Genomic DNA, 24115 nt, shown 5'->3' with positions numbered 1-24115 from the left:
GTTTCAAAGGTCTTTCTAATATTGTTCTACGATGATAACACTATTTGATGGAGTGCTTCCCATAAGAAAAGCTTAGACATTTAATCAAAACAGTCTGAATGGAGAGATCACTCCTTCCCTATTTTCGATTCAGATGCAAAACTCAATGAAGAGGAAAAACAGGGAAGAATTACAATGTGTGATTGAGCTACTGAACTCCTTCACTGTTCCAGTGTTAATTAACAAACACTGAAGCAGTCATCTAATCACAGGGTGCGATTTAAAGAACTTACAGAGGAAAAAGCTCTTACGCCACTTCTGACAAATGTGCTGATTTTCTGATGCTGCAATAAATCTTCTGAAGTGGACGTGATGCCATTCAGTGGAGCGTTAACTGAAGCACACAATGTGCTTTTTCTAAAAACAGGCTGAAGGAAAATTAAATTGACTTTTTTCTTTATAAAGATAAGAAGTGGAGAAGATGTGCGTAGGGTAAAGAGATTATTCATCGCGCACTGATGCTGTCAGCGATACAACCAAAGCCTAAGGGGTAGGTGTCAAAGAGTTCTATCCAAACAAAAAGTGTGTCCTACTGTCAATAGGATCCAGACAGGTGCTTCACGTCACTAATCCGTCCTTGAAAGAAGCAAAAGGTTGAGCATGCAGAAAGAATGTGGCTATGACAAACTCATCCCAGAAGATGTATAAAAAAACAGAAAGAGAATCACACAAAGGTTGGTAATGTTGTTACACAATTTAAGAGTCATTAAGCAACTGATACATAATGGAACTTCAACATGCATTTCATAACTTTCATATAACATAAAATCAGAAAATATGAACACCAACAATGGAAAATTGAATTAAACAAAATGATTCTCTGTCCGTGAGTAACTGGCAGTGGATACTGAAAAGAATGTAAATCAAAAGAATATCTGGAAATTAACTTACATGGAATATTCATACCTGGATATACAGACAATCATAAAATTATCATTCAATAATGGTTTCCTCTTGAGGTCCATGGGGAACATGTACATATGCACCACAAGTTACCAATAAAATCTCAATTGATAATATTTTGAAGTTAAGGAAAGAATCCAGATGAATTCCATGTGAATTAGACCAAAATAAAATGAAATAAAAATACATGAAAAGGCTAAAACAGTCAAGTCCAGTATGCCGTGTCTTGAAAAGTGAGATGCCCTCACCATAAATAAGAAAAGAAAGGATAATATCTGTGTAAAGAGAAACATGTCTTCAAGTTTTCTTTCCACTCTAACCGCTAAATCAAACATGGACTAATCTACAACATGGTGAAGTCCTTGGTGGCAAGTCCAGGCACCAGTCACAACTCCAACCTCAAACCTCCAAAGCATCTGTTGGATACACGGCCAGCTGATCTGCGTGGGACGACATCCCAAACCAACGTTGGGCACTATAACACCCTGATCGCATGATCGTGAAATCGATCGTCGATCAACCGATCAATATCCACAAGTCGCGTCGTGCACCAAAGGGGACTCTCGGTGGTGGGGGGGGGCCACACCCGCTCTCGGGTCAGTACTTGTTGTGCCACTCGCACTGGCCGACACTCACCTCCTCCATGTCCAGGTTCTTGCGCGACTTGTAGATGAACTCGCCGATGGCCACGAACACGGAGAGCACGAGGCCGGCGGCCAGCACGATGAAGATGCCGCCGATGTTCTCCACGCCCAGAGCGCTGGCCTCCTTGCTGTCCTCCTCGGGGCAGCCGTTACCGCGCCACCACTTCTCCTTCATCATGTGCAGCTTGCCCTCCTCCTGCAGCTGCAGGATGGCGATGGTCACCTTGTCCCGGTACGGAGATCCTGGAAGGGTTGGCAAGATGAAAGATGAAAAGGAAATAAAAAGAGAAAGAAAGGGTGGGGGGGGGGGAATAGTAAGAGTGTGTGTCATTGTGGTGTCATATCAGGCAACCTTGACAGGCAGACAGGTCAACTGTCATGTTGTTGTCAAGTGTTCAATCATGTGGTTTTGATGGAGTGCATGAAGCAATACTGTCAAATACTCAAAGACATATTCAAAGATGTCTCCATTATTGATGCGACAAGAGACATGAAATGTTTCAGAACAGAAGTGGCATCCATCATTTAGTAGAATTTGTACTCACTAAACAAAATGCTTCACTGCCCTCTGTATGTTTTTAGATTTTGGATAATGTACTGTAACGTAAAGATGTAATGTATTGATTGGAGACCATCATTGGAGTCTTGGAGCAGCCATCAGCAGACATAATGTCATTATGTGATCGTTATCCTTCATCATTATTCTGTGATATAGGCCCAGGAATTAGACTCTCTTGGGCATGTTACCTCACCACACACACACACAAACACACACACACACACACACACACACACACACACACACACACATTCATCTCTAAACCACAGCTTCTTACCAATGGGGGTCCCTACTCCGTAGCCTTTGGAGTCGATGAGGCCTCCGATCTGCGTGAGGTTGCAGTTCCTCTGGCTGATGTACTCGATGCTGGTGGACTCCATGAGCAGCGCGTAGTCCGTGGTCAGCACTCTCTGGATGCCCTCGCGGTTGTTCTTCACCAGGGCCGTGTTCTTCCGGCTACTCATGAACGCCCACATCTTCTCATACGTGGAGATCTTGGATTTCTGCCGGGGGGGATTGGGAAGGTGGAGTGGGGGGGGGGGGGGGGGGGGGTATGGAAGGCAGACAGAGAGGGTGAGTATTATGGAGAAATGAGGAGGTGTGAATGGACGGACGCTGGGTGCACTACGAGGCACATGGTGGATGAGATGCATTGTCGGAGCTGTCACACTTATGGCATAGCTTATGGCCCCATGTCCCACCAACAAATCCCCGTCTGCCCTCTTCTCTCTCTCTCTAACACAAAAATATACACACACACACACACACACACACACACACACACACATGCACGCGCACACACACGCACAAACACACACACAAACACACACACAGACACACGCAGGCAGGCAAACACGAATGACAGCTGTGCGCAAATCTCCCCAAGCACTGATTCAATTTGTTCAGTACATTCAATATGGCTCCTGCTTGTCAAGATACACACAGAGTAATCAGCCTTCATGGTTTTCAAGGTGGAGGGACAAAAAAAAAAAAAAAAAGAAAAGAAACTTGTCCTATTTTCATTTTGATGGGACGGTGACGGTGACACATCAAACAGGCAGATGTCTCTCCCGCCCCTCGCCAAAAAAAACACCGCCAACTCCTTCACTAAACCGCATTATCTCTATATTGCTGTCCATCAGTGTGGTGGGGACCTTGCGGTGGAGACGCACACCATTGATGCACGGCCGTAATATCTTAAGATGAATGGCTGAAAAATAATCCTTTGTGTAGGCTTGCCAGGCAATATACTGCCCACACAACAGAGAGAGAGACGGATACAATGAGAGACAGCGGCACTGTGTCTGTGTACGAGGAGGTGCTCTCGGATTTCCACACTGAAATAGCCATGAAATCAGGTATCTAGCTCTGCTTGAAAGATGAAAAATTGGCTCTGGGTAGCGTGTGCGCTCAGGCAAGGAATGACGTGCCTTTGATGTTCAAAAGTAGCTGATGTGTTATTAACCAATTATATGTCCTTAAAGAATATATCTAGAGTATGTTAAAACCCCCCCTCACTTATCTATGTTGTACATCTCAATTAAATGGGGCCCCCTCCATAATTATCTGCTTCATGCCAGTAGTCGTTGTCCATTGAACCACAAAATGAATTACTAAGAGACATTATGACACTGGACCGGAAATAAAGGTCAGCCCAAAGACTCCCACCTTGAAGAATGTCATGGTCGAGCCGTCTCTTACGGCGCCGTACTCGATTTTCGTCTGCTTGGCCAAGTCGTCGGCCGAGTCGATGGGCGAGTCCATCCTCTCCACCGTGAGGAAGGCAGCTAAGTTGGCAGTATAGGAGGAGATAATGATCAGCGTGAAGAACCACCAGATTCCTCCAACGATCCTCGTGGAAAGAGCTTTGGGCATCAGCTCTGATCCTGTGACAATGACATCAAAAGGAGATGGTCAGATATCACATGAACACAATTATGATGTAGTCCCAGATGCAGTGAGGGAGATTCGGACTGGTTTGATTTCTTCACTCTCCCACATTAAACTGCATTCCTCAAGTTCATTTAACAGTGAGAGGGCTTATACAGTACAGTACAGTAGAGTCTAACCAAACATTAAGTCACTTGAAAATGTGTGGGACATTTTCCAATACATTGATATCAGAGGACTTGTGTTGGACATTTTCCAATACATTGATATCAGAGGACTTGTGTGGGACTTTTTCCAATACATTGATATCAGAGGACTTGTGTGGGACTTTTTCCAATACATTGATATCAGAGGACTTGTGTGGGACTTTTTCCAATACATTGATATCAGACGGAAACCCCCCAGAACATCCAGGATACCTTGCTGCATCAGAGCTCCCACGCCGAACCATACACTGTTGATCAGGGTGAAGTTGTTCTCCACCACATCTGAGTCAGGGTTGCACGGGTGAGGGTTGTACCACTCGTATGGGGTAAACCTGAAGTCAAAGGGGACACAAGTCATGAGGCACAGAGTCTGAATCTATCTATCTATCTAGTTATCTATCTGTCTGTCTGTCTCTCTGTCTGTCTGTCTGTCTGTCTGTCAGTGTCTGTCTGACTTCTAGATTTCGATATACTGTATCTACACACATAGATGTGATGTGATTTTTAGCAACTTCCAAAGAACTTCCAATCCAAAGAATAACATGTGTGTGTGTGTGTGTGCGTGTGTATGTGTGTGTGTGTGTGTGTGTGTGTATGTGTGTGAGAGCACGCTCCACAGTAGTAGCTGGCGTTATGAGAGCACAACACACATGCCGGGCCGGCCCGATTGCTCGTTGGCTGCCAAAGTGCTATTTGATTCATCCCTCGGCAGCCCGCGGGCCGCCTGTGTGCGTGGCGGGCCGATCTGCCTGGGATTGTTTCTACCCTTAACTTCAGGGCTCTAATTGCTCCTCGCTGGCATCTAATTCAGCCGAGGAAACATCTTTCTCCAATCAGCGCTCGCTCCCCTCTGGGTCTCTACCCTGCCAACAGCTGGTCCGGACATCCTCAAAGCGTTCAGAAAACACGAGCCGTGATTACATTAAATCTCAATCAACTTCCCAGACACTTTTATCTCTGTCAGGCTAAGAATAATTACACCACAATGAACACGTAATTTGCGTACACCTGCTCAGGTTCCGTTGGAAAAAAAAAATGAAAACGACAGACACCACAAACAAACAAAATCATTTTAACCAGTATTGGAGGGGAAAGGGAAATCATGATTTTTTTGGAAATCATGTGTTTTTTCTGAAAAACTGCACCAACACTAAAAGACCTGGATTGACCTGGAAGGACCTGGAAGGACCTGGATAGCCCTTACCTGGCGATGACAAACAGCACACAGCTAACCCCCAGGCAGGCCAGCAGCACATACATCCAGATGTCTGGGGACAGCGGGTTGAGGAAGGAGAACACCCCCGGGTTGGTGCCGTTGGGCTTGTGGTAGAGAATACTAATGCCCAGAGTCATGAAGGGTTTGGAGAAGTCGATGACTTTCTCCCGCACATAGGTGATCGTCAGAGGAGCGACAGCCAGGTCAGCCACCTGTCGTAGGATAAGCCAGGACTTGGTCAATACAGTAGAGCTATACGTTTATTTAGCCATTTATTATTCCAGTGCAGGGATTATTACTGTAATTAGGCCAAAGATGAGCTGTACACATAATATAGGTTGCAGAAGACTGAGGAATACAAATTTCATTTCCGCTTCAGTGAACTTTTTGGAGTGGTTAGGTGATTCCAAAGCGGACGTTCTGTCTGAGGTGATAAATTATATTCATTTTTATAAGATGTTAAAGGAATGAAGTCTTGAAAAACATTACTGAATGTCCCATAGACATTTCCTATGAGTGGAGATATATAATATCACATCTTACTTCTGAATATACTGCATTCTTTATGTCTACACAGCCTCACAGAAGAACCCTTTGAGTTATGACTCAGACCCTTTGAATCTTTGGGCCCCCGCCTATAAGCTTCAATAGCTTCTTTGGGGGACCCATTCACTTTACCCATTTTAAGTTTATAACCCTACTGTAATATTTGTTTGAAGTGGTATTGTGAATAAACTAAACTAAACGCTAAACCCAATCTTTTGGAATTTCATATGGCTTGCCTCTAACCCAATAGAAGTGCAACAGGAGCACTTCACACAGATCACATGGTTGTATCTCTACTCACGTGGTCTATGAGCTCTCTGACCATGCCATTCCACTCCCCTTTGTCATTCTGCGCTCCGTACTTGCCGTCAGAGACAAGTTTCACCTCATATGAGAAACCCAGAATGTTGGACAACTCCTTCAACAGGTCCAGACAGTAGCCCTCAAAGCGGTCATTTCCATACAATGGCTTGTCAGACTTCTTGTGCATCACATAGGGATTTTCCTGTCAAAGGCAATTTCAGTGAGTAATTTCATGGTTATAGTCATCATTGATATATTGTCATATCTTAGACATTTTTCTTCAATTATTAAATCTCACCAGAATTGTTGTGACTATGAGCGTCCGATTTGCCATTGAGTCTGTGACATTTGTTGACTTGTCTTTGTTGCTGTCAGTCAAATTAAGGCCAGTGTTGGAGTTCCATACACCAATCTGTGAAGATTGTCATCAAACAAAATTACATAAATAACACAAACACACTTTGACACTAATTAAATAAGCAATGGGTCTATTGTTATATTCAGTTACGTTGACAAATTGAAATAATAAAACATAATAAAGATTCAAAGACAAAGTAAATAAGTGAAGAGGGGATAACCAGATATGGAATTGTGTTGGGGATTGGGGAGAGAGGAATGATGAAATCTATTGTGTGCATGATTAATTTTTTTATTATAACACTACATCAATGTGAAAGAAAACCTGAGAACATTCCAGAAAATAAATCAGGAAGCAGTTCCTTCCACTGTGAGAATCTGAAGTGATTACCTAACTACTTGTGTGAATACATTGAGCTCTTCTGCCAGGACGGCTTATTTTGTCAGTTACAGACATGATCTATGCTGTCCTTTATTTAACTGCCGTCACCACGTGCAGCCATGCTCACATGGAGTGGCTCCATAATGAACTCCACTGGCTCACTCATTCACTCACTCACACACACATGCTCTCACACACACACGCACACACGCACACACACACGCACGCACGCACGCAGGAGAGATCCCTCTCAGTGACAGGCGACTGTGCAGGCGCAGACAGCCGGGCGAGGGAGGAGGACAGCGAAATGAACCCCAGTAATTGCCCATATGACACTGTCAGCGTGAGTGGCTTCCTCTGACAGGAAGAGGGAAGAGCGAAGAGTGTCATTTGCTACGGCACGTCGCCTTTGCTTAGCCGCGGCCGTCATTACACCATCGCATCGAGTCGGGCGAGAGAGAAGGGTGCGGGGGGGGGGGGGGGGGGGTGATAGGCTTACACTGTTGTGTGACTGCTGATTAACATGGCAATAAACCTGTGTTTTATTAAGCGGCGGACGGCTACACCGAGGGCGACTGCTCGAGCCGTCACTCTCTCACGCTGATCTGCTGACTAAACGCTGATGCGATGTGGGAGTGAGGAGACAGAGGGGGCAGTTCAGGAGGTCGGTTTGGTGGCAGATACGTAGGTGACATTGCTGGGCAATGGGGAGCAGGAAACACCAAACCACAATGGGACCAGGGTCTGTGTAATACCAACCTTCTTCCACACTTTATTTAGTCGATTAGTGCCCTCTATAAACGTCTTTTAGGGAGAAAGAAAAACACATTGGCACATTTGCACACATGCATTAAAACACTGTAAGGCATGCTTTAAAAATATGCATATGCACCACGACAAAGAACCACACTAATCATGTCATCTGGAGTCATGCTGATTTCTGATAAGAGGTAATAAACTGGAGGAAGCTGAGCTCACCTTCTCCATGCCATCCTCCTTCAGGCTGATGACGTCCAGGTCAAAATCCTTCCTCAAGCCATCTGTCTTGTTTATTACGATTTGGCCCGTCAAGCCGCCCCATTGCACCTAGAGGGAGGAAGGGACAAATGAGGAGTCATTCCCTCCGTTTAGCTAAAGTTTGGTTTGGCGAACCGGCCTCATGCATGCACACTGATGCACATATGCATGCACATACACACTAAGACTGATGTTTCCTCTCTCTTTCTCTCTCTCTCTCTCTCAAATACACACATACTCGTAGCATACTCTCTCTCTCTCTCTCTCACATACACACACACACACACACACACAGACACACACATACAGTACACACACACACACACACACACACACACACACACACACAACAAAATTTCTCTATGAGAATCCCTGACAACTTCGAAAGAGGGAGACATAAAACTTTGCTCTGATGGAGAGGGAGTCAGCCAACCACGTCATAGGGACACAGATCTAAAAGAGGTGCAGTTTATGACCCCCGTTTGGCTCCGAGATTCTATGGTCTGGAATGACGAGGCACTCTTAAGAGAGCCAGCCAAACTCTATTACTCTGGCCAAGGGGCACTTCTGTCCATTTGACAGTCATAGAGTGTGCCTTTCAGAGAAAAAGGGTCTATTTAAGGCACTTTAAAAACCGCCATTCTGATACTGCAAGAAGATACTCAGCATTTCGTACAAGCAGTGTGATGACAAATAGGCATAGTGATTTTTAGCCACTTAAGAGAAGAGGACTATGCCCATTAAGGATCAAGGCAAAACCCTCAAAGAAAACCTGCAAATGGCAAAACTTTAGAACAGACAGTCTATTGGCTTTTAATTCACTTCATTTAGTTTACTTGTGAATGCGAAATGTGTAAGTATAGGACTCAAGGTAACAACAACAGTGATATGTTGCCCTAATGTGTTTGGAAGAAATAACTCTATAGCCTCCCATTAGTTTCAATCTTTTCCCTTAATGACCCCTTTAGTGATGAGTAGTGATATTGAACCTCAGGCTTTATGAAGAGCTGTTTCCTACACACAAAAAAAAAAAAGAAAAAAGAAAAAGAAAAAAAACACTTTTTCCTGCTGCAGGGGTAATTGAAGAAGCTTTCCTTTTAGGTATTCCAGGGTTCCATCCGTCTGAATTTTAAATCCCCCTTCAGGACATAATGAATAAAAAGGCTTTTACAAACATCAGTAATCTCTGCTTTAGCCAGAGGCGCTATGGATATGTGAGCAATCACTATGTAATGGCTCTGTGCTTTCAGCTTATTCACACCTAATACGCATATTAAAATGACACATCTGCGAAATTTAAAGGCATATAAAAGGCAATGGAAGCACTTCAGTAACTTCTCAATAGCCTTGTTGATACAGACTCAAACATGGGACATTGAAGGATATACACTAAAGCTCTTCACACCTGGGAACATTTTCGCTCTCTCCCCCAGAGAAATGCCCTCTAATTTCCTAGTATCTCCAATAGGAATGAACTTCGAGAGGCCTTCTTCAGATAAGGCCAAGGGGGAGAGGAAAGGGATTGACAGACCCTTAAGGTCTCTGCGGTGGACGGTTTGATTACTATTCCAGATAACGGCTGACTCCTGGAGGGCCCCAGCGGCTCGGAGCCACATCCGGGCCACCCTTGAGCTTGATCAGGGCCATGTCCGTCTAGGACTCGCGGAGGGTGAGTCTCAGTCGGTCAGTCAGTCATGGTGGTCAGCCCCATGCGAGGCCTTGTGTGGGTGGCAGACGTGCACGGGCGCTGCTTTGATGAGGGATCACACGTGGCTCCGTTCCGGGACCGCTTGGCCTTTGCGGGAGATTTACTCATCATTACATTTCCCACGGCAAATCCCCACTCAATCCTATCCACCCCAAACGCCAAGCATCTGACGGTGGAGGGGTCATCTCATGCGAGACACCGCGGGCGTAAATTATCCAGCATCTGCTTTGGGGGGGCTCAAGCAAGACGCAACAACACCCAGCGGAGCCTTCAGCTCAGAGAGTGCCGAGACGGCGCGGTTGCAAATGTTACCTTTTCACTCCCGACACATCCCAGTAAATGTCACGCTGATTATATTATAGTTCAATTGAGCAGTGTTCAGTGTATGCCTCTCGCTGAAGGACCTCTTGCTCTTCAGATAATGAACAATGACAGACATATTATCTGTTCTTTTTTTTAAAAGGATGCTGTTAGCCACAATCTTGAGTATATATCAACACAGTGAAATGCTAAGAACTGCCTTCCTCAACGCACTAATAAAGATAGAGGGGAAAAAAAAGAACAGTAACAGCAGACTCTTGGAATGCAGGGCCGTCTCCGTTGATCTGAACGCATCAATACTGCCATGTAATGAATGCCGTGAGCTTTTTCTACTGTCTCAAACTTTACAAATGTTCTGCCCTGTAGCGGAGACCCAAGAAAAGTCCCTGTGCTCTGAATCTGTCACTCATCCGCACTTTGTTTACTTTTCTATCTAATCTAGCGAGGACATCCCTACCACGTTACCTCCCACTGGTACGTCTGAAGAGTGATTACAATATGGCTGTCTAATGCATTCCTTTTCTAGTATCCTATCAACAAACCTCATTAAAACAATCCCTGCCACTGCTTTGCAGTTGTTTGCTACCTATCACGGCTTTCAAACAGTGCTTTGAAATTCACAACAGTAACTCACATGTTTCAGTATCACAACACAACCAAATTTTTCTCAAAACAGTATGATTGTTGTTGTTGTTGTTGTTGTTGTTGTTGTTGTTGTTGTTGTGGTATTTACAGTACCTCCTAATCCACACCCAAATAATAATGAAGCCATGATTATTCCTTCTCCCAATGACTGTCAATTACTGTGTATCTCTGGTCTCTCTGTGTGCTGGTCTGGCTTCTCATTTCAAAGGTCCACTTGCACTATTTGTGTGTAATTAGCTCTGTGGCACTAATTAAAGCATACAGAGCGAGCCACGAACATCAGCAGCTTTTAATAATTAAATGGAAGTAATTACATCGGCTCAAATCAGTCGCATGCCTCATGTTGATTTCCGATGTGTGTTTGAATATCTTTGCATGTGTGCATTTGTGTTTGTGTTTGTGTGTGTGTGTGTGTGTGCATGCGTGCATGCGTACATGTGTGTGTGTGTGTGTGTGCCAGTGTGTGTGTGTGCCAGAGTGTGAGTGCCAGTGTGTGTGTGTGTGTGTGTGTGTGTGTGTGTGTGTGTGTGTGTGTGTGTGTGTGTGCTTTCTTAAATGAACTTCCATCTTGTTGTGCATCGTGGTAATGTTGTGTGCTCATTGCTAAGTGCTTAGTGGTGTGAATCAATGATGACTGCTCAAACACAATCTTCAGACCTCATAAGCATTCAGTCAGGATGTGTCTCTGAATATCACTGAGATATTGAGTATCCAGGTTGTAACTGTTCATAAATTTATCAGATAACATTCTTCGGGTAATCAATAACTTGCTGGTGTCAAGTGTGGAATGATCAAATTGAAAATTTGATAGACATACCAAACAGTGTAGACCATAAATAGACATGTGAATGAGAATTTGAATAGACCTTTGTCATTTGACAAATGGCTGTAATATTCACAGTTAGAACATACTGCATACTTCAAGTCATGAGAGATTTGGAAATTACTTTCTCTAGTGGGTAAGGTGATACACATTCTCTCTCACTGTATCCCAAAACTATAGCAAAGGCTCGGGACACAACTGACAGCAGAAATTAGGCACATGATTGACAGCAGAGGTTAGGCATATAACTGAGAGCTGAAGAAGGCAAACAAAATGCCACCCCATAAATTGCAGTGCATATTATTAGCCAGCGAAACAATGCAAACAGAAATGCCACGTTTGAATGGTGCAAGTCCTATTTGCATACACTGAAGCAAACAAACCAAACATGATTATTATTTCTCCACCAGCAGCACTTTAATATAAAATTTGCGCAAGATTTTCACTGCTTTAAGTCTGCATCTATAATCGTCTTTCTCCACAAACTGAATCCAACGGAGAGATAAATATAACACAAATATTGACTCATAAATACGGTATAAACATGGTAGCAAGGTCAAGCGCTGTACCTCTTTGAACATGTTGATGAACCGTGAGCCGAAGCGCCAGGGCTTGTGCCGGTGGCATTGTAGGGAGCTGACCGTGATCTGGGAGGCTCGCTGGGACGCCGCTGCAACCATGTACACAGCATCGTACATCAGGGCTGCCTCCGTCTGCAAACACATTGACCCAGCTCAGCGCAGCATTGATTACTAATAACTGATGTAGGCCTACAGGTGTATGCATGTATGCATACCGGTACGTACTGTATGTATGCATGTATGTACAGTATGTAGGTAGCAATGTAGCATGTTTGTACATATATATGCATGCATTTATGCATGTATAGTATATAATGTATGCACATAAGTTGTCTGCGAAGTCAAATCTCTACATGATGCAATTATGTTATGTTTCTGCTCTGACAGATGTCTTTCTGTGACTCAGGTGTTCTCAGGTGTTCTCAGTGGTTCTCAGGTGGCTTGGCCGAGTCCCAGAGACGCCTCACCGTCATCATGCCGTCCAGCAGCCCCGTCTCAGGCTTGGGCGGAGCCTGCAGGCGCTCCATGGACCACTTGTCCACCACAGCGGCCACCTGAGGGCTGTCGATGTTGAGGAGCCGGAAGCCCGTCATGTTGACGCCACTGTAGCGGTACGGCTCCAGGTCCAGGGCAAACAGGTCCTGGGAGAGACAGCAAAGGCAGAGACACAGATGTTAGAGGAACATACGGTACAATACATTCAGTATATACATACATACATACATTAATATCTACACACACACACACACACACACACACACACACACGCATGCATAAATGGATACATATGCATGCATCTTGAATTTCCCCTTGAAGATCTAAAGTATCTACAGTATCTATCTATCTATCTATCTATCTATACTGTACATACATACATACATACATAGATACATACATACATGCATGCATGACATTCCTAAAACCAAGTGCAAACCTTGTATAATGTATCTTATACAGATGACAAATGAAGCTGGAGTTATTTCAAAGATGCTCAATAACCCCCACACAGTTGTCATTGGTAAGATACAAATGGCTACATTTGGGTTTATTTAATATCAGGACCAAGTCCTCACACAGTCACAGTCAAATGGCAATGACATTTTCAAAGGGCATTCCACCTGCTGGTAATCTATACCACCCACCAGAGAGGTGAAGAAGAAGTGGTAATACTCGGTCATCATTCCCATGGACAGCAGCTGTCAGAGAGAGAAAACATGCTGTGATTTGCAGGCTCTCTTGTCCCACTCCCACCAACACAACACAACACTTATAATATACACTTGACACCAGTAGCATATTGCGTTTTGTTGATAACAATATCATGCTGATTCGTGCTGCACCATACGAAATGGCAGGATTTATATTTACAACAACAATGCAGGCTTGTCAGAGGAGGTTCTTGACATGAGTTAGATAAGAAATTGCTCTAAGAATCTGCACTGCCACGACACCCTTGCAACTAACGGCAATGAGTCGGCACATATAACTGAATAAGAATGTAAGCTACGAGGCCCATTTGATGAGGACATATGCACATGTTGTCAGGGTGGCTGGCCGGCCCCAGGTGTTGACTGAACTGCAGTTTGTTCTGTGTTATCAGTATGAGAGGAAAGCTTGTCGCTGCCTCGCGGCACATCTTGGCCATGGCTTAGAGTCTTCCAACAGTGTGTCATTAGCCTTTCTAAACGTCCCGCTGCTTTCTCTGTTTGCGCTCTGTAATCTGCCGCGAGATCAAAGCGTAGGGAGTGTCTTTTCATCCGCATGGGGCATTGGATTTTCTGCAGGAAATTACGTCCATTAATCCACACGCCCTCTACAAGAAAACTGACCCTGCGGCTGAGACAATATAAAGTACACTTCACTTAAGTACAGAAGAAAAAACATAGGTGTGGCGTGGATCGCACTCCCAAGGGCCCAATTACGTGATGACATAAATATGACCATATAATTATTTGGTGAAGAAAATAACAACAATTATAACAAATTCCCCCATGTGGAATATAATGGCCTTTTAAATATTTAAAGAACCCAAAATAACCCATTTTTTTTAGGGAATATATTCAAGGTTTTTTTTTTCTTCTGTTGAGTAGTTACTCTCTTTTAAAGATTGCCTGGAGAGATGAAAAGGTAGGCACCTTTGTGTGAACTTCCCGACTTCCTCACAGTTCTGGGACATGATCAGGCCTAGAGGCATTTTTCGTTCACTACAGATACCCACACGACTTAATTGAAAACACTTACTAAAACAGTTCCTGACAAATCGGTTTAACCTCTGCCACAGTGCGAAGGACACACTGTGGAGCGGAAAAGGTGTGTGTGTGTGTGTGTGTGTGTGTGCGTGTGTGTGTGTGTGTGTGTGTGTGTGTGTGTGTGTTACCTGCTTGAGGACATATGCAGATGTTTGATAAGAGCAGTCGAAGATGACGTAAAACTCCTTCCCTTTCTTCATCTCCTTGAGTAGCGGCCTCGCGTCCTTGTTTCCAGCTGGGAGCTGGCGGATTTTGATCTTGATGCTGTATCTGGACGGGGCTTTGATCAACTCTTGCAGACGAATTAACCCTTGAGAGAGCCAAAGAAGGACACCGCGTGTGGTTAGCGGGAGAGGAAAAGAGCTGATCTTCTTTTCGATGACTCTTAAGCAAACGTGATGGTCAGAGATTTGAGATTACATGTGAATCACATCCCGGCTCGCAGATTACAGTGGGCAGTGTGATTAGAGTATGCTGGAGTGTTAATTTTAGTGTAGTACATCACTTGTGGAATATGTGAGAAGACAGCACTGCGGCCACATATATAGAGGCCATTTTCATTCCATTTTCACAGAACATAATCACAAATCCTCCTAGCTATTGCACTCTCTTTCTGTTTCCATCAGTTTACAATACACCCAACTATGATTGGTGATATTGTTTACCACTTTTTCCATACACAAAGAAATAATCACATTTGCATGAGACAGCGTGAAAATGTGTTTGTGTGGGAGTTAATCAAAATAAATATGGCACACATGCATCAATACTAAAGCTGTCAGACAGTGGAATGCATTTGTAGGAGAGAGATGGGGGCCTCATTAAATGTGTGGTTCTGGTAGACCTTTGGTGTTACAGCTTTGACCTCCTCTTGGCCAAGAAGGCGAAGTTAGCAGTCACCTAACGATGACAAATTTGGTGTGAACTATTTTCTTGGAATTATATCCAGAATTAACTCTCCCTGCTTTCTATGACTGTAACTATTTTGACCTTACAATTTAACACGCTTGAATGCCTATATTTAAACACCAATTATCTTTCATTTTGCAAGTATCAACTTATTATTATTGCTACTATTATTATTGTGATTATCATTATTATCATCATCGTTAAAAAAAAATAAATAAAAGATTACATGAGGAACGGCTGTTTATCAAATTATGGAGAGCGTCCCTAATTGAGCAGTATTCTATCTCACTCATTTTTCCATCCACCAACACAGTCTACCAAACAATAATAATAATAATAATGATAATAATAATAACAATAATGATAAATATAGTTTGTCAAGGAAAACCTCTGTTTGTACACACAAGAGTCTCTTCCCAGCTCAGCCAGAGTTAAGCCCGCTCTCAGCACTGACATTTAGAGATCCTAGGAAAAGCCCCATAAGGGATCCTGCCGTGCCGTGCCAGGGCCAGAGCTATGATAAATTATGATGCACAACCTGGGCCGGCTCCTGCTTGTCGATAAACAGCAAATCTGAAGCACACAACACATTTGCAAGATCGATGTGCTTGGCACACAAGCAATGATAAATGTGCCCTTTTATCAAAGCCAATAAAAACATGGAGCCAACACGGCACGGGAGCGCAGCAAGCCCTACATTCATCCTGCACTCACGGAAGACACCAAAGGCCCAGTGCTTCATCTCCCAGGGAATAGATACTGCACTTATGGATCGTTGAGTTGATTTCAATGTGTTGTGGCACTCTAAGGAGACTGTGAGCTGAACAGTAGATACAGCATAGATACGTGGTCCCATTCATCTTTTACTGTAGTCTACCTTAGTGCTGTTTGGCAAACCAATCCTTACTGATACAAGCTATCAGGCTGCGTTAGGCGTATAGTCTATAGTCACCAGTTACATTCTACACATGGTTGTTTACGTTCAACTCACCGGTTGCATCCTCATAGACAACGGTGACCGCCTTCCACTTGTAGAACTGCACGATGTCCAGCACCGCCCGGCTGATGGAGGCGTAGTCGGGGTAGAGGTTGATGTAGAAGCTGTCCTTGTTGTCCACGGACGGGTGCTTCCAGCGGGTCTGGATGTGAGGCACCTCCAGCGCATTGCAGATGGACTGGACGGCGCTGACCGAGGAGCTGTGAGACGGCCCGAACACGGCGGCCACGCCCAGAGCCAGCTGATCACAGGCTGGAGGAGAGAAGAGGAGAGAAGAGATAAGAGAGAGGAGAGGAAAGAGAGGAGAGAAGAGAAGAGAGAAGATATGAGAGGAGAGAGAGGAGAGAAGAGATGAGAGAGAGGAGAGAGAGGAGAGAGGAGAGGAGAGGAGAGAAGAGATGAGAGAGAGGAGAGAAGAGATGAGAGAGGAAAGAGAGGAAAGAGAGGAGAGAAGAGAGGAGAGAGATGAGAGAAGTGATGAGAAAGAGGAGAGAGAGAAGAGAAGAGAGAGAAAAGAGAGGAGAGAAGAAAGAGAGAAGAGATGAGAGAGAGGAGAGAAGAGAGAGAGAAGAGATGAGAGAGAGGAGAGAAGAGAGAGAAAAGAGGAAAGAGGAGAGAGGAGAGAGAAGCGAGAGGAGAAAAGAGAGGAGACAGGAGAGAAGAGAGAGGAGAGAAAGGTGAGAAGAGAAAGGAGAGAGAGGAGAGGAGAGAGAAGAGAGAGTAGAGAGAGGAAAGAGAGGTGAGAAGAGAGAAGAGAGGAGAGATAAGTGAGAAGAGAGAGGAGAGGAGAAAGGTGAGAGAAGAGAGGAGAGATAAGTGAGAAGAGAGAGGAGAGGAGAAAGGTGAGAGAAGAGAGGCGGGGGTGGAGAGGGGAGAAGTGATGGAGCACATTTTAAGAGAGTGAACGAGTGAACAAAAGAAGCAATCGATAGAGAACAATGAAAGGAGACAGACAGAGAGAGAAAAATGGAAGTATAGAAGAGAAAGGAAGAGTGGACAGAGATAGGAATGCAAAGCGTAAGGGACACCATGCTGACATCCCCCTGAGGGCGGCCCACTCTCATTTGAAAATGAGACAATAACAACGAGATAAATAGCTGAGGCATTCAGCGGGCTCTTCATTAAAGGACAGCGTACAGGGCCAGGCACTTCATTAAGGATGGGAGAGGGCCTTAATTCAATTAGCCCCATTCCTAGATTACACTCACTCAGACACTTGAACAGGCCTGATGTAGTTGGGACACAAGGGAGGCAGGTGTCTGTCTTAGTAGATGTTGATTTTGGACAGTGTAATGGCATTAGTAAAGCAGCAGGACGGTGAAATAAGAAAACGTGGTCTCACCTCTTCTGGAAGCCTCAAAGCTGTCAAATAGGTTTATTCTCTGGATGTCGTAGGTCAGAGTGGTGTTTGGCATTAAGGTCCTGTTTCTGTTTATGTTGGTCACAGCAAATTTGAAGGCCAGTTCTTCCACGCTTATAGGCTCATTCTCAAGGGTCTCAAATATACCCCCTGTGGATGAAGAAATAAGAAACAAAATAGATATTCATATAGAGGAGGGTGTGTGTGTGGGGAGGGGGGGGCACATTCTCATCTCATTGGCCAACTATCTAAGATATTTGAGGTGCATCAAGTTTTTTGGGGTAATTTTGAGATTCACAGTATATAAACTTCAATTGCAAATCAATGTAACGCAAATATACATTCATGTCTCAACAGATACTGTTATTTCATGTATGCATTAGAGTATGTGACCAAAAGGTACATACAATTGGCAATACTCCCTCTCGAACTATAATACGCATGCAATGCATATATATCATAGAAAACAGACAATAGAAAGACAAACGTAAACAACCCAGCCCAGCCCAGCCCAGCGCAGCCCGCCCAGCCCTACAGAGCTGTTGTGACATGCTGCCCGCTACAAAGGAGCAGATGCAGGGTGGATTTTGATACGGCTCTTCCCTTGTCTGCCTTGACCTCTAATCTATAATCCAGCCTGCTGTGAACAACAGTTGTCATGAACATACAGTATGGCCAACCACATGCGCCCTCTCCGAGCTGAACTGTAACACACACGGAGCACCCGCGACAGAGCGACTTGCTTCAGATGTGTGGGCAAGAAAGACGCCGGGAGTCAAATATCACGCGAGAAGGAGGAGGAGGAGGAGGAGGAGGAGGAGGAGGAATATTGTTATGAGGAATATCAGCACAGCTGTAATCTGGTCACAGGGACAAGGCCACAGGTCAAAGATAATCTGCAAAACTGATCGCAGATGCCATCAGATAGCATATACACAGACAGTAGGTTAGCGACCCAGAGTGAAGCGAAGTTGTTGTTTTGCTAAACATCAGTGTTCACAGTAACTGAATGCCTATTGTTCAACAACGTTACTACAGGAACTAACTGTTGTATGAATTATGTTAAGAATGAGAGGCACAATCAGTGTTCAAACAACTGGGCTTTATAAAACAAAGAATTCAACTAAACATTGCTTGTCGTCAGCCATCACAGAGTTGCGTAGCCACTATCCCAGTGTTGCACATGCAGATATATTTGTTGAAAAATCTCCAGCATTCGACACAGATGTCTAATTTTGCAAAGCTCCAATTACCAACGAGATTAACATGCAAAATTCCTCCAAAGCTGTATCATCCTGATACAAAACAGAATGTTGCCTACACAGTGCACAAACCACCCCGCCTCCCCATCCCCTCCCCTCACACCAAACACCACACACACACAGACAAATACACACACAGACACACACTGCCATGCACGCGCACACACATACACACACACACACACACACACACACACATACTGACACACACACACACACTCACACACACACACACACACACTCAAATTTGCACACAGACCCCACACACACATCCAGCACCATCTTAAATTGAACAAAACGACATTTTTCAAACAGCAGCCCGAGTAGGACTAACAGTCCTGATAAGAACAAATAGTTCTTAGTTGTTATCATCTATCACTTCCCCAAACGTTCCCCTAGCTGCAGACCACACAACCCGAAATTAAATATAAAAAGAAAAACAGCCATTTGTAATTTCCATTAGCACACACCGCACTCTCGTCCACTGCTTTGAGAGAACATTGCAATTACAGCATTATGAAGATAAACCTTATGATTTAAAGTTGGAGCGGCGCATGCCCTGATATTGGGCCTGATTAAGTCTGCTGCTGGAGAATAGAGTGAGACAGGACTATAACTTCCTCTCTATCCAAAGCCAGGTTTATTAATGATCACTATCTGTATCACTCTGATGCACTAATGCAAAACATTACGCTCCGATGAGAAATGATACTTTTTTATCCTTCCCCCGTATAAAAAAAATGTAAAAAAAGTTTGAGCGCAGTTTTGATTAAGCTTAACTATCTGTAAGTATCTGAACAATGCGTAATACATCAAGCATGAGCATGATGTAACACCTGCCACCGAGCGTTCAAAAATAATTCTTCCAGTTAATTGGAAAGTATCACACACACCATACAGTATCACAGGCCTCATTTCAGAAACGCAAAGCACTTTTAGCAATGACACAACAGGTTCAGTGCACAATAAGCAGAAGCAGAGCACCACCGTAGGAAATGACTCTGCCAAAGAAGCTCTCCACCCTTCACATCAGACCTCCATTGTTTCTGTCATACTGTACTGTACCACCTCCAAGGGAGGGATGAGGTGAGCGCCACCATAATGCTTGTCAAAAAGCCATTTGGACCAACAGGGTCTTTCATTGGTAAGCACAAAATGCTTCGCTACAGGACCAACTATGCCAGGTTTGGGAAATGTGTGTGTGAGTGTCTCTCTCTCTCTCTCTCTCTCTCTCTCTCTCTCTCTCTCTCTCTTTCTCTCTCTCTCTCTCTTTCTTTCTCTCTCTGTCTCTTTCTGTGTGTGTATTTTTGTGTGTGTGCATGCAAGTGTGTGTGTGTGTCTGTGTGTGAAAGTGTTTGTGGTGGGAAAATTGAATGAAATCCAACACTTAATCTGATGGTTGTTGTTTGTGAAGATCACTACAGCATGGAGGTGCACAAACAAGTGTATCACTCCAGCCCCAGAAGGGGGAATTCTGCCAGGTTTCCACATCGCTATTAAAACAGAACCCTGACAAAACACCTGAAACACAGCCAGGGGAATACTGCACTGTCACATACTGTGGGCCGAGGAACTTGAGTGCAGCCTTGTGTGTGTGTGTGTGTGTGTGTGTGTGTGTGTGTGTGTGTGTGTGTGTGTGTGTGTGTGTGTGTGTGTGCTTCATTTACAAAGGAAATATAATGCAGTTAGAGTTGGACAGCCAAAGGCTTGCTTCTCTGAATGGCTGCTTGCAATGCATACATTACACAAAATCACAACTGTACTCGGCGACATACAAACACATACAAAACTTTCCTTCAGCTATACATAAACATTTCAATGAATGCCTTATATCAATACTTCATATATATATTATATATATGATAGGTCATATACAATGGTATAACCATGTTACTGTACCATCATAACACTGGCATTGCAATAGCAACTGAATGATGAATAAAGTGAACTAAACTGATGTCTTGATTTGTGTTATTAGCCTTTGTCCCCATGACAACTAACACCATCAGTGCTGCTATATGGCAATGGGTTTTTTTATGGTACCACTACAAAACTGACCATTGCTACAATACTAGAAACAACATGACAACTAATGGCTGTACTAGCCTCTGTACACACACACACACACACACACACACACACACACACACACACACACACACACACACACACACACACACACACTCACACACACACACACACACACACATGCATGCACACCATGCATTAACAAAAAAAACAAAAAAAAGATTTTAGATTGTAAAATGATACCCCTCTACATGAGATGAAGCACAGCTAAAAGGTACTTCGGAAGCCAGTTTGTCTGTCCCTTTTACAACTGGATCAATAGAAATCACAGTCAGCTCTGGTGTTACAAGCCTTTATCATACCAATCTGGGTTTTCATCAGTTGTTTTTATCACTGTCATACCTGGCTACCACTTTGACAGACATCTAGTTTAGTTTAGAGTGATGTGATATAGACACAGTATAACTGAATCAGCTGACAATGAATTAAAGCCACAAATCAAATCAGTGTCCCACCCTGTGTCTCCCTGGCTGTCCAATATAGCACATCTCTGAAACAATACCTCATAAAAGGCAGCAGGCTCCCCGTCCCTTTATGAAAACAATCTTTGTACGGCCACTTGTGAAATTGTGATTGATTTTAAAAGGGGGCCTGCGGAGTTAAAAAGAAAGAGGGGTAGCTAAGCTGGCTCTCCTGGGCCTCGGTTGTGAATGACCTTTTTCTTTTGGTCAGGCAGCGCCGAGGAGCACAGCCTCCTTCCTCAAACTGAGAGAGCCTTGTCTGGACTCCCTCGCTCCGAGGGAAGCGTGCTTTCAAGTGCCATTCCTAATTACGACTAGCAAGCCTGACTGCACTGCCGCGGCTGCTCCAACCTGTTCAATTCTCTCTCCCCCCATTTAGGGGAATTATGACATTCTCAAGGGACGGCTGAGAGAAGAGACAGAAAGACAGACAGAGATAAGGAGATAGAGAAAGAGACAGAGAAAGAACCAGACACGCAGAAAGAGAGAGAGAGAGAGAGAGAGAGAGAAAGCCATTCTCTATCAAAAAGCCAAGGTAGGCCCCAGCCGTGGCGCGGCTGGCTGGGGCACCTGCACCGCACGCCGGCGACCCGGGTTCGATTCCCGCCCCGTGGTCCTTTCCGGATCCCACCCCGACTCTCACCCATTCGCTTCCTGTCTCTCTCTACTTTCCTGTCAAAAATGAAAAGGCACAAAAGCCCAAAAAATATACTTAAAAAAAAAAAAAAAAAAGCCAAGGTAATGGCTTAAACATTTCGACTGGCATGTTTGAGTGTGTCAGCTTAAAGGCACTTGGAATGCAAACAAATGGGAGGCAGTCAGGTAGAAATTCCTCATTCTGGTGTTAATTTACTCCATATTGTTCTTCTTCTCACGCCTGAGGACAGCTCATTCCAGCCATTTCCTGCACATAACCACCTGTCTTACCAATGATGGTGATTGCAACAGTTCTTACCACATTTGCCAACAACTGGAATGTTTCTGCTGGCATACACATTTTTTAGACTTTATGTTAATTTTTTTTCTGATGTCATCCTACGGTTGCTGAGTGACATTCAAATGAGTTGACACTGACAGTAATATTAAAATTTTCAGTGGTCTGTTCATTTTGAATATGACCGTCAACTCATTCGAATGTCACTCAGAAACCGTAGGATGACATCAGACAAATGTGCAGTGGTCTCTTCATTTGTTTCCAGAGCTGTACATGTCAGGCACAGATGTGACGTTACTAGAAAATACCTTTGCCAGCAGTCTTAACCCTGTTGTAAAGAACCTTTGTATCTTTACAAAACCAGTCAGGTTTTGAATGCTCATGCATCATTCTCACAGTTTGCCTTGAGATGGGAGAAATGGATTTCAATGAAACCCATGAATAGGACTTCCTGCTTTCAATGATGTAAAATGATGATTGATGAAGTCCAACATTGAAATCCATATTTCTCCCATCTCAAGGCAAACTGAGAGAATGATGCACGACCATTCAAAAATATGACTGGTTTTCTAAAGATACAAAGCTTAATGCTAATCGGTGAAATGTCCCTTTAAGCACCACTCTACTGTATATAAGGGCATCTCCCCGTGCTGGTGCCTTCACCTGAGCTCTAAAGACATCATGGCTCCACACAGCCCCAGTGGCTCTAGTTCAGGGGCTAAAGTAAGTGTACTGTGGCTCAGTAGCCTTCCTGTTCTAGTCTGTCCCCACCCCCTTGATTGATTCACTTCTCATAAACACCTCTGAGTGTATTAAACAGAAGCCCATCATCCCAGAGGTGCATGCGCAGTAAATCTGCATAGAGTCTTCAATGCGTTGGCAAGCCAGAGGAAAGAGAGGTTAGCCTGGCATCAGTGCCTTGATGACAACAGCAATTCATTTGGGCTCCCTGGGAATCAAAAGAAACCTGCAGCGCTTTGCTTCACCTCACTTCTATTCCTCTCTTCCAGTTCCAGACACACACTTACTCTCCCTCTCTCTCTCTCTTGAGCACACACACACACACATACACACACACTCCCTCTCCCTCCCTGTCTCTCTCTCTCTCCCCTCTCCCCTCTCTCTCTCTCTCTCTCTCTCTCCCTCCCTCTCTCTCTCTCTCTCTCTCTCTCTCTCTCTCTCTCTCTCTCTCTCTCTCTCTCTCTCTCTCTCTCTCTCTATCCCCCTCTGTGTGCTTATTAAAATATTCATGCGGAGAGGGAGCGTGACCGGACGCCTCAACACCATTAATATCTGCTCTTTTTCTGCTGCTACAATTTTGGAGTTTAAATAAGTACGATTTCTCAACGAGGCAGCGGGGAGGCCAATCGTGACAGAAGGGCGGACAGACGTAGGGGGGGGGGGGGGGGGGGGGGGTTGTGTGGACACTTTGTGGCACCTTGCAAAGTGGGGTGTTGGTTGGGGGGGATGGGGGGGGGGGGGACCACACAGCCAGAGGTGGCCAAATTTATGGCAGTCACCGTAACAGGTTTGCAGAGTGTGGTTTCATTTAAAGTGCTCGGTGGCGTCCGTGTCGGAAAGACTGAACGGGCGCTGATGCACAAGTGAAGTATGGGCGGCAATAGGGGGGAGGAAATAACTGTTTTCACCAGCCAGTCTCTGCTTGGATTGCTCAGCGATCTCTCTCAAAAAAAAGGAACACTTTCCCCTAAAGT

The 24115-nt window shown here is 44.4% G+C and overlaps 1 protein-coding gene across 1 annotated transcript in view; it reads right to left on the bottom strand.

The window, feature by feature from the left end:
* Nucleotides 1-1215: 1215 nt before the first annotated feature.
* The window catches only part of LOC134099460 (glutamate receptor ionotropic, kainate 1), a 29880-nt gene continuing 6980 nt past the window's right edge, over nucleotides 1216-24115 (bottom strand). The window contains exons 2-15 of the mRNA XM_062552336.1: nucleotides 17638-17805; nucleotides 16290-16547; nucleotides 14518-14699; nucleotides 13283-13336; nucleotides 12608-12781; nucleotides 12129-12272; nucleotides 8024-8131; nucleotides 6605-6718; nucleotides 6305-6508; nucleotides 5446-5669; nucleotides 4455-4573; nucleotides 3814-4031; nucleotides 2423-2648; nucleotides 1216-1829 (exon numbers count right to left, since the gene is read on the bottom strand). Coding sequence (XP_062408320.1) covers nucleotides 1540-1829; nucleotides 2423-2648; nucleotides 3814-4031; nucleotides 4455-4573; nucleotides 5446-5669; nucleotides 6305-6508; nucleotides 6605-6718; nucleotides 8024-8131; nucleotides 12129-12272; nucleotides 12608-12781; nucleotides 13283-13336; nucleotides 14518-14699; nucleotides 16290-16547; nucleotides 17638-17805 — 2483 coding nt within the window. The 3' untranslated portion in view covers nucleotides 1216-1539. The remainder of the gene's footprint in view (nucleotides 1830-2422; nucleotides 2649-3813; nucleotides 4032-4454; nucleotides 4574-5445; nucleotides 5670-6304; nucleotides 6509-6604; nucleotides 6719-8023; nucleotides 8132-12128; nucleotides 12273-12607; nucleotides 12782-13282; nucleotides 13337-14517; nucleotides 14700-16289; nucleotides 16548-17637; nucleotides 17806-24115) is intronic.

The sequence above is a fragment of the Sardina pilchardus genome, chromosome 13 (genome assembly GCF_963854185.1).
Source record: "Sardina pilchardus chromosome 13, fSarPil1.1, whole genome shotgun sequence".
Classification (NCBI taxonomy): domain Eukaryota; kingdom Metazoa; phylum Chordata; class Actinopteri; order Clupeiformes; family Clupeidae; genus Sardina; species Sardina pilchardus.
This window is presented reverse-complemented; position numbering and strand designations above follow the sequence as displayed.